Here is a 10839-nt window from a genome sequence, read left to right on the forward strand (position 1 = left end):
AGCGGTCTCTGGGCGTGCTGCTGTGGCTGTCTCCCTCGGCGGCGCCCCTGTCCAGGCTGCCACTTCGAGGTCTCTGTGGCCTGAGCAGGTGTCCCTGAGGCAGCCTGCCGAGCCGAATCTGTGGGCGGGCCATCAGTAGCCTGCTGCTGTGGTGAGGGTCGAGGTCTCCTGCGAGGGCAGGCTTTGGCCAGATGACCGACCTGCTTGCAAATGAAGCACTGGTTCGGGAGCCCCGAGAACTCCACTCTCTGACCTATCCACCCCCCCCTATCCTAGGTAGCTGAATGACCTTAGGAAGGGAGGAGATGTCAGACACCAACACTTTGACCGAAGGTAGCCCAGTTGCTCTGGCCACCACTGAAGCTGCTGAGGGGCCCGTCTCTAGTACTGAGCCCACCAATGCTCCGAGCCTGGAGAGGAGCGGAAGATACTCCCGGCGGAGACCAGGGAAACAAACTGTAATATGGAAGAGGCGCTCTCCCTGCTCCGCCGCTGCTGGGTCAAATCTATGCTGCCAAGGTCTGAAGAAAGCCCGAGCACCCCTGATATCCAGAGGACTCATGGCAAGGACCTTGGCAACGCTCTGGGCGGCCTCGAACTCGATCTGATAATGGCCCCGGCCCAGGAGCTGTACATCCAGGATCTTGCCCACATCTGCAAGAAGGCGAGCCTGAAGAAGATCCTTGATCTCCCCTCTGCTGGGGCGAGTGCCGACTATACGGCAGATGGTGGAATGAGCCTGGAGGCGTTCCACCTCTGCGGTGAGGCTCGCTTCCTCTTCCGGCGAAAGAGAAAGCCTGATGGGGATGTCCTCGGGGGCGGGCGAGGGGGCTGCGGATGAGTCCCTCTGAGGCGAGGCGGGAGGAGTCTCCATCAGAGTCTGAAGCTCAGGCGAAGGCGAGGCGAAAGCGGAAAACGTGCAAGAAACGGGCTGCACACAAAGAGGCGGAAGACCGGATGAAAATGAAGAAAAACAAAACCCCCTGGGGGTGAAAAACAGCACGAAAGAGGAGGGAGGGGGCGAAAAAAGAAGGAGAAGCCTTGAGGGGGGGGCGGCAACAACGCGAAAGGGAGGGGGGGCGGGGCGCTGCTGAAGGGAGGCGGGCGCAAACAGGCGAAGAGGTGGGGGGCGAACAGGCGAAGAGGGGGGGGGGGCGAACAGACGAAGAGGCTAGGAGGGGGGGACGAGATGGCGAGGAGGGGGGAGGCGCAGCAGTGAGGAAGGAGGGGGCGCAACGGCGAGAAGAAGGGGGCGATGGCAGGCGGGGGGTGGAAGGAAGGGACGCGAGGGAGGGAAGGCGAAGGGCGCGCAGTGCAGGGTGGAGGCGGGAGCTTCAGCGAGCTACGAGCTTCGCGTTAGTAGGGTCGGTGGCCATTACGAGTTTCTCGTATTACCTTTTGGGTTAACCAATGCTCCAGCCACTTTCCAACAAACGATGAACGATCTTTTTTGTGAACATTTGGAAAAATTTATGGTTGTGTTCTTGGATGATATTTTGATTTATAGTCGTACTCTTGAGGATCACGTTAGACACCTCACGATTGTCTTAACTATTTTAAGATAGAATCGACTATATGCTAAATTAAGTAAATGTGAGTTTTTCATGACAAACATCATTTACTTGGGACACAAGATCACTAGAGATGGATTGAGCATTGACTATGATCGAGTTCAGAAGGTTCTGGATTGGTCTATACTGCGAACAGTGAAACAACTTCGTTCTTTTCTCGGTTTTGTTGTTTTTCTTCGGAAATCCGTGTGGGAGTGCTCTCAGCTCACACTACCGATGACCGACTTGTTGAAAGGTCGTGGACGTAAGTCAAATCAGCCTATGACTTGGAATAACAATTTGGATATGGCCTTCAGACTTTTGAAAGATAAAGTCAAGGAAGCACCTATCTTAGCATTACTCGATCCTAGTCGGCCTTATGTTCTTGAAACTGATGCCAATGACTATGCCATTGGGGCTGCTCTATTTCAAGATGGTAGACCTGTTGCTTTTGAAAGTAAAAAGCTAGACGACACTCAATCTCGTTGGCCAATCCTTGAAAAGGAGCTTTATGCTGTGATTCATGCTCTCAAGGTTTGGAGATATTATTTATATGGCTCCAAGTTTGTGGTATTGACTGATCATCAGTCAATCAAGTATGTGTGTGATGCGGACGATTTGAGAGGAAGGAAAGCTCGTTGGGCTGAATTAATTATAGAAAAGGGTCCATGAATACTTTTGCAGATGCGCTTAGTCGAATTAGAGAGGTGAATACTTTGTCGTTCACCAAGATTTCTACTGACTTATTTCTCTCATTGAGTGGGCTTTGTAGGACTGATAGTTATTTTGGTCCATTTTGGCAGAAGATCCAGGATGGGAGCTCATTGATTGACCAAGACTCAATGATTGAGCAGCCTACCATCAGGGGGCCAGTGGATGATTCGGAATGGTTTACTATTCCATAATGACAAAATTTGTGTACCACACATCCCGGACATTAGGTCCAAGATTCTTAAGGAGTGTCATGACGCCCCTTCTGCTAGACACCCTAGGGTACACATGACATTATCGTTAGTGAAACACACTTTTTATTGGCCAAAGATGAAAGGGTATGTAGAAGATTATGTTCTCAAGTGTCAAGTTTGTCAAGCAAATAAAGTTGAACGCTTTAGACAGGCTGGGTTGTTGCATCCTTTGCAAATCCCAGGTAATAAATTGGAAAGTATTTCCATGGATTTTATTACCGGATTGCCAAGAACACATCAAGGCCTCGATTCTATTTGGGTTGTGGTAGATCGCTTGATAAAAATGGCTAGATTTTTACCGACCCAGAAGACCATTATAGCTACGCAATTAGCAAGGCAGTTTATCGAGCAATTGTTTAGACTGTACGGGTTACCGCAAGACAAAGTCAGTGATAGGGACTCTAAGTTTACGAGTGATTTTTGGAAACTTGTTTTTGAGAAGTTGGAAACAACTTTGAATTTGAGTTTCTCAGATCATTCTTAATCTGATGGCCAGAATGAAAGAGTGAATCAGATTTTGGAGGATATGCTTCGGGCATATGTATCCAAAAGACAGAGTTCATGGGAGGATTATCTTCCTATGTTAGAATTTGCATATAACACTACTAAGCATACGAGTAGAGGTTTTAGTCCTTTCATGCTTATGTATGGTTTTCAACCTAGATCACCTGTATTACAGTGGGATTCTCGGTACTTCAGCGTGATGCAGCATGTAATTTTTTGCAAGATATGCAAGAAATGTTACAAGTTGCGAAGGAATCTATTAGAAGTGCTCAAGATCGAGACAGATTTTATTCTAATAGACATCATTCACCCAGAGAGTTTTCTGAAGGAACGATGGTGTATTTGCGAGTTCCCAAAGATTTCGAGACTTTACGGACAGGTCGATCTCCGAAATTATCCCCTAGATACTGTGGACCATTTCGTATTACACGATGGATTGGTTCAGTCGCATATGAATTGGATTTGCCTCCTCCTCTCTCCCCCCCCCCCCCCCCCCCCCCCCCCAAACCTTCCCTCACATTCAAGCTTGAAGCTCCATAGTATGTAAGTGTTTAAAAAAAAACCGTATTTTATTGTACGGTATCCGAAAATTTCATATCGTACCAAAAATTCCTATACGGTACCGTATTTTTGTACTGTGACAACTATGTTCGGACTAGAAGAAGATTACCTAGAGCTTCTGCATGTTACATTGGCTCACATTTGTTCTTGCATGATGCCTACTATGAGTCATGTTCTTTTGGCTCCCATGGATGTCGACACAATCCTATGTTCTTTGGAGCCGAGACATTTGTCTTTCGATGCATTATATGCCACTTGGAATGCATGGTATTTGATTATGTGGCATGTCATTCAGATGCACATGCGATACATTTGGGTTTTGGTCTACAGGGTGATTCTTTTGTGCCAAGACCACTTGACATTGTTGCCATGAGTGATGGGTTTACTTGGTGGATACTTTGGATGCCGGTTTCACGTTATGGTCACAAGGATGGGCTTGCAAGTTTTCCCTTCAACCCAAGAGCTACTACTACATTGATTTCAGGGGTCTGTAGACTGTGATATATACTATGGTTATCCATTTGACTCGGGAGGATATATGGCTATCTTTATCATTGATGATGGTTCCCTACATTTCTCATTTGATCCAGGTGGTTACATGGTTAGCCTCATCTTTGACGGCATTCCACCATCCTTACCATTCGATCCTGGGGATCATGCATCTTTGATGTGGCTCATCTTTTGGTATTTTGGTCTTTTGTTTGACCTTGCATCGATACCTAGTTGTGGGGCTTTTGTATATAGCCTCTTGTATATGTTTGTTGTGCACGCCCACCCTTCGATTTCAAGGACGAAATCATTGTAGGAGGGGATGTTTTATAACAAAGGGATTTCAGTATGCACACGCACATGAGGGATGGCCTAGGCACATGGGGCTTTAGGTATATTTAGACATGTGTATTGGGGCATATGGGGCCTTGGGACTTTAGAAGGCACATGCCCTATGTACTTGGAACCTTTTGACTTTTTTGACATATGATACACATTTACCTTTCTTGGAGCTTATGCAAGCTTTCATGGGTGTGACTTCCCATGTCTAGGTGCTACTCCTTATGATGAGTGAATCTATGGTGGTACTCCCTTTATGAGTGCAATCTCCATCTCTATCCCTAGATTCCTCTATTGTTGCAGTATCCATGGTTAACCATAATGAGTTACAATCAAATTCATTTTTTGAAAATGCGGAGGATTGTAGCCTTTTTGAAGAATTGAGAGAATCACAAATGAAGGACTCTCCTATGCCTGAAATGTAAACTTAGAGATCGGAACCTATCAAGCAAGTTTGGCCTTTTTAGCCATTGCCCATTTTTGAAAGGGCATGTTTTGGCCTTCTCAACATGTTCCTGTTTTCCATTGCCTCTTTTCTCCTCTCCCCACCTTTCCTTCTCTATTTCTGGAGTCCTTTTAATCCTTACTCCTTCCTGTCTGGTCTCCTCCTCCTAACTTGTACCTCCAAAAACTGATGTGGTATTTTCCTTCGTCAGCCCCCTCAAAAATTCCGTTCTTGTTTTGTTTGTGTTTCCATTTTCCTGTTTCCGATGAGAACATCTGACACCTAGTCTGCATGTATGGTCAAGTGAAATGCCCTTTAAATTGAGATTGTTTGCATTATTCTGTGTTTTTTAGGTTGTGGAAATTGGCAAGGGAAGCAAGGTGAAATATGAGCTGGACAAAAAATCTGGGCTGATAAAGGTGCATTTTATGTATGCCTATTTTCTTTTTCCCATTTATGGTTGGTGTAGCTTATGGTTGCTAGTATTGCAGGTGGACAGGGTCTTGTATTCATCGGTTGTTTATCCTCACAATTATGGATTCATACCACGAACTCTTTGTGAAGATAGTGATCCCCTTGATGTCCTTATTCTTATGCAGGTAGTTGATCTATATGAGCTTATTAAGCTGGTTATAAGTTCACAGTGAAACTTAGCTTCTATAAGTGTGATCAAAATGTATGCACATGCATGTGCCCACACTCATGCACGCACACGCATACACCTATTACCTATAGACACACAAAAAGAAAAATGATTGATTCACTGCTTGATCATTTTATTTTTGAACCAGGAACCTGTTCTTCCAGGCACTTTTCTTCGTGCCCGGGCCATTGGTTTAATGCCTATGATAGATCAGGTACCATTTTTTTTTGAATTTTGTCTTGGCCAGTTTGCTTGCACGAAGTTGTTTCACGTCTTCTAGGTAATCTTTTTGTTGTTTTGTTGGAATGGGCTTGAGCTGGAGGACTATTTCACCTGGCTCTGATACCATGTTCGGAACAAACACGTGTGCTGGGATCTGACTCTGGCACCAAATATGTCCGCTCAGGTCTGCATGGTCGAAAGCCACGCAACCATATGATGTCTCACCCCAGAAGGGCTTGTGGGGCTTGAGGAATTTGCATCCAGTACATGGCAAGATTAGAAAGTGTCCAATATCTTACTGTTCATAAGCTGTCTTCTTTGTTTTTTTTGGCTGATAGGGGGAGAAAGACGACAAGATCATTGCAGTCTGTGCAGATGACCCTGAGTTTGTCCATTATTCAGACATCAAAGAGCTGCCTCCGCATCGCTTGCAAGAAATTCGGCGCTTTTTTGAAGACTGTATCCTTGGAAAGTTGACAATATGGATGGATTTTATGTGTCTGTTTAGACTAAATATTGTTAAGTAGTATATGACAAATCTTTTGGGAATCTTCTGTATTGTGTGATATATTATATAATAGGTGTGGGGATTTGAAGTCATGGTTCCTTTGGTATGAATCATAGTCACAGGGGACGGCGGGGCGGCGCCTAGGAACGTGGGGACGCCGACACGGGACGGCGCAGGGACGGGGACGGACGGGGACGGACGGACGTCCCCTGACTGGCGTTTCAAACCGGGGACGGCGCAGGGGATGGCGCAGGGACGGGGGACGGCTGTCGGGGACGGCCTGTGCGGGGACGGCAGATAGCCGTTGCGCCTGCCCGTTTCTGGCCGTTGCCCCGTTTCTGGCCGTTGCGCCTGCGTGCCGCGTGCCTGCCCCACTGTAGCCGTTTATGGCTGTTGGGCTTGGGCTCTACTAGCCGTTTATGGCTGTTGGGCCTTGGCCCTCTCTCTCTCTTGCCTATCTATATAAGAGCCCACCTCTACAAGGCTACAAGCTGCCACACACAAGTTCATTGCTCATTGCTCAAGCTTCTTGAATCTTCTCAAGTTCTCTCGAGTCTCTTCCAACTTCCAAGTTCCAAGCTCTAGGGCCTAGGCTCTCACCTCTCCCTCAAGCCTCTTGAGTCTTGACTCTTCCAACTTCCAAGCCTCTAGGCTCTCTCTCTCTCTCTCTCTCTCTCTCTCTCTCTCTCACTCCTCAAGGCTCAAGAGTCAAGCGGCAAGCCATCTTCAACCATGGCATCCTCCTCACGTGCCGGGGCTTCTCGTAGAAGGACAACGGGATGGACATGGTGGGAGGAGGTAAACTACACCACATCCGTTCATGGAGGCGGTTCTCGGCCATGGGTATGCAAGCTTTGCCCGTACCGGCGAACGGGTGGCGCCGACAAAGTGCGAGCCCACCTCTTGCATGAGAGTGGGCATGAGGTGAGGTTTTGCACGAATGTCACGCCCGAGAAGAGACGGGAACTTCTTGACAAGCTTAGCGTCTACGAAGCGGTCGAAGCGACAAGAAGGACACCACGAGTGGCCGTGGATCCCGCGACGATGGGGAGAGGAACTCAAGCCTCTACCATGGAGTCATGTGGTGGATCGGGATCATGCACACCATCACCTTCGCCATCAAGTCGGAATGTTACTCCATCCACGACACCGGCACCCTCCATCTTCACGGCCTCTCAATCATTACGTGGCCCACGGCGACAATCTACACTTGGGGAGAATTGGAACCCCAAGTTGAAGGAGGAGGTGGATATGGCGGTGGCCCGCTTCTTCTTCCACGACCACATTGCCTTTCAAGCGGCTAGGTAAGTGCAATCGATCATTGCCAATTCATCATTCATGTTTTCATCATCCTAGTCTCCTTCTCATTAGTAAATTACTTTCTTGAATAGGTCGGAATACTTCAAGGTAATGGTTAAGAAGATTGGGGAGTATGGCTCAACCTATACGCCCCCCTCATTCGAGAGCTTGCGCACTACATTGCTCGACAAGGAGAAGCGCATTGTAGAGCAAGCGGCCGACAACACAAAGCGGCAATGGGAGAGGAACGGAGTCTCCCTCATTGTGGATGGATGGAGTGACACCCGCAAGAGGAGTATTCACGGCATGGTTGCATATTCCCGTGGAGAGATGTACTTCATCTCATCTCATGATGCATCCGGCACTGGGAAGAGCGCGGATGTGCTTGCGGCGGAGTGGGCTACCACCATGGAGATCGTTGGCCCCGAGCATGTAGTGGGCTTTGTTGCGGATGGGGAGCCTTCCAATAGGGCGGCGGGAGCTATTCTCCAAGGTATGTATGGACATGTCACGGTGTCCTTTTGTATGGCTCATTGCCTAAACAACCTCCTCAAGGACATCGGGGCATTACCATGGATCAGCCCGCTCATTGAGGAGGCCAACACCATGGTCTCCTTTGTCCTCAACCACCAAAGACTTCGACATGAGTTCAACAAGAGGTCCTGTCTCTCTCTTCTCAAATATTCCGACACCCGGTTCGCCTACAACTTTCTCATGTTGGGCCGGTTGAAGGATTGTAGTGGTGCTTTGAGGGGGCTTTTCCTTAGCGACGAGTTTGTCGCCATGCAAGAGTCCCATACAAACACTGGCCAAGAGTGTAGGCTACGGGCGGATGACGCCTCTTGGTGGGAGCGTGTGAAGACCACAGATGCTATGGTGAGGCCCATAGTCCACCTGTTGAGGATTGTAGATGCTATGCAGCCATGCATAGGCAAGGTCTACGAGGCCATGGATCGCATGATAGAGAAGTTGAAAGACTTCGTGCCTGACGAAGACAGATACGAGGAGATCCATGCCTTGTGTCTAGGAAGGTGGAATTCCTACTACTCTCCATTGCATGCAGCAGCTTATGTGGTGGACCCAGAATTCCAAGGCAACAAGCAGGAGAGCGACCGGGAGGTGAGCGTTGGATGGAGGATCATCTTGGATCGTCTTGTGCCTGATGCATCGGTTAGGCGCAAGATCAGGGACCAGCTTTCGATGTACAGGTCGTTTCATGGCTCCTATGGCTGTCATGATGCACAGGTTGACCGCTCCAAAGTTGGTGCTGCTCTATGGTGGGAGGACTTTGGTTCAGATGGACCGGAGCTGCAGCAGCTTGCCATCCGCATACTTAGCCAGGCCGTCAGCTCCTCTTGCTTGGAGCAACTTTGGAGTACCTACAGCCACATTGCCTCTAGGAAGAGGAACCGACTCGGGGTAGAGCGTGCCAATGACCTTGTCTTCGTCAGCGCGAACTTGCGAATGCTTTGCAAGAGCATGACCAAGAAGGCAGATTCCTTCACCGAGTGGGAGATGAGTCAACAAGAAGAGCAACGGGAGGATGAGGTGCAGGAGCAGCATGCCAGTGAGGATGAGACTGAGGATGAGCTTGATGCTTCTTTGGCAGCCGCACAAGCTACCCATGACCATGAGGCGAGCACTTCACGTGGATGATCATTCATGGATCATGATTCATGGGCCTTACTACTTAGCTCTAGCCTCTAGCCTCTAGTCTTCAGCACTTTTTTGTCATTGACTCATTTGAGTCCGTCCTTGTATTTTGCCTCCTTAAGGCTCCTGAGTCCTGACTCATTTTGTATCTACTTAATTATTATCTTTGACTCAAAATCTTAGCATTTTAGTGTAAATTTGTGCTCATTTTGATGTGCTTCCAAAGTAGAATAAGTGCAGAGTAGAAAATTTAAAAAAAAAAGTATTTTTTGAGTGCCGTTCCCTCCCCCGTCCCCGTTCCCTACTTATGGCCGTCCCCCGTCCCGTCCCCGTCCCCGTCCCCCGTCACCGTCCCCCGTCCCTTGTGACTATGGTATGAATGTAATCTTATATACTTAAGCATTAGCATCTCGTGCATAGTAGGTGACATTTTTTTGAGAATCTAGTAATTTGGTTGCCCTTGTGTTCTAGAGTTTTATGCTTTATGAGTTTTTTAACAACTGCAATGCGATCTTAACCAAGCTGCACAAAGACAAGAAAAACGAGAACAAAGAAGTAGCAGTTAATGACTTCCTTCCTTCTTCAAGTGCCATTGAAGCTGTGAGCCACTCTATGTACGTCCCTGTATAACGATCATGCCATGGGCAGCTTTTTTTTCAATGGTTTGTTGAATGGGTTCTAACTGTCTTTTCTTTTGTTTGTTTTAGGGATCTATATGCTTCTTACATCGTTGAGAGTTTGCGACAATGATAAGGTTTGGTATTAGTTTACAACAACCATTCCAGCCTCTGCCAATACAGGATTTCCTACCAATAATCAAATTATAGAGAGCAACATGGGAGCTATTTAGTAATCTCTCTTGGCTGTAGATGGTCTTTTGCCCGAGTGGTTAGCTCATGACTCCCCCCTACCCAAGAGGTGGTGAGTAAAATCCTTACACCACCTGGAAAATAATTAATAATTATTAACTCCTGGCTGAAAGTCATTTGATGCATATTTTAATGCTCAAAATTAAGAGGAGGAAGAAAATCATTAAGTGCATTCAGGCAGCCTACCTACTTCTAGAAGCTGCTTGTTATATTGTCATTATTTCAGCACGTTTATGTAAAAATCACCGAAGGCAACAAAGGTTTGTTGCTTTGGGCATCCATGACTCGTCATGTTGGATAATGAATCAGTTACTAATAATGTACTTTTGTGTCCCTGTAAACTTTTGCAGGCTCTTGTATGCTTGCATTCAGTGTTTTAAGTTGAGGTAAATAAAAATGCTTATGGTGGATTTGAGTGCTCCCCTTATTTATATGGATTTGATCGTTGGCAAACCATCATCCTCCTTGTTTGAAAACCTCTAATAAACATGTTTTTCATCTTATTTGCATTCTAAATCTATTTAGATGGAGAGAGAAAGAAAGAAAGATATATTAAGCGTCTACTAAAGACCCAATGGGCCTATGAGACCAAAGTCATACAATAATGTCCATGGCATATCTCATCATGAATGGAAAATAAAATAGAAACAAAACCAAGCTAATGTCATTGGGGGTGATACAAAACTATCCTTGGAATCTCATCATGGAATACTAGGAACATGGAACATGAGAGGATTATGAGTCCCCAATAGCTGGTATATCAATCTCCAAAATATCAAGCATGGGGCTAAT

The 10839-nt window shown here is 46.9% G+C and overlaps 1 protein-coding gene across 1 annotated transcript in view; it reads left to right on the plus strand.

Moving 5' to 3' along the window:
• LOC147617583 (soluble inorganic pyrophosphatase 1-like) overlaps positions 1–10370 on the plus strand; it is a 27315-nt gene extending 16945 nt beyond the window's left edge. The window contains exons 3-8 of the mRNA XM_086775875.1: positions 5207–5272; positions 5345–5452; positions 5645–5710; positions 6057–6177; positions 9711–9792; positions 9886–10370. Coding sequence (XP_086632001.1) covers positions 5207–5272; positions 5345–5452; positions 5645–5710; positions 6057–6177; positions 9711–9792; positions 9886–9928 — 486 coding nt within the window. The 3' untranslated portion in view covers positions 9929–10370. The remainder of the gene's footprint in view (positions 1–5206; positions 5273–5344; positions 5453–5644; positions 5711–6056; positions 6178–9710; positions 9793–9885) is intronic.
• The last annotated feature ends 469 nt before the right edge of the window (positions 10371–10839 follow it).

Source organism: Cibotium barometz, chromosome 36, assembly GCF_041138505.1.
Source record: "Cibotium barometz isolate CiBa-2024 chromosome 36, ASM4113850v1, whole genome shotgun sequence".
Classification (NCBI taxonomy): domain Eukaryota; kingdom Viridiplantae; phylum Streptophyta; class Polypodiopsida; order Cyatheales; family Cibotiaceae; genus Cibotium; species Cibotium barometz.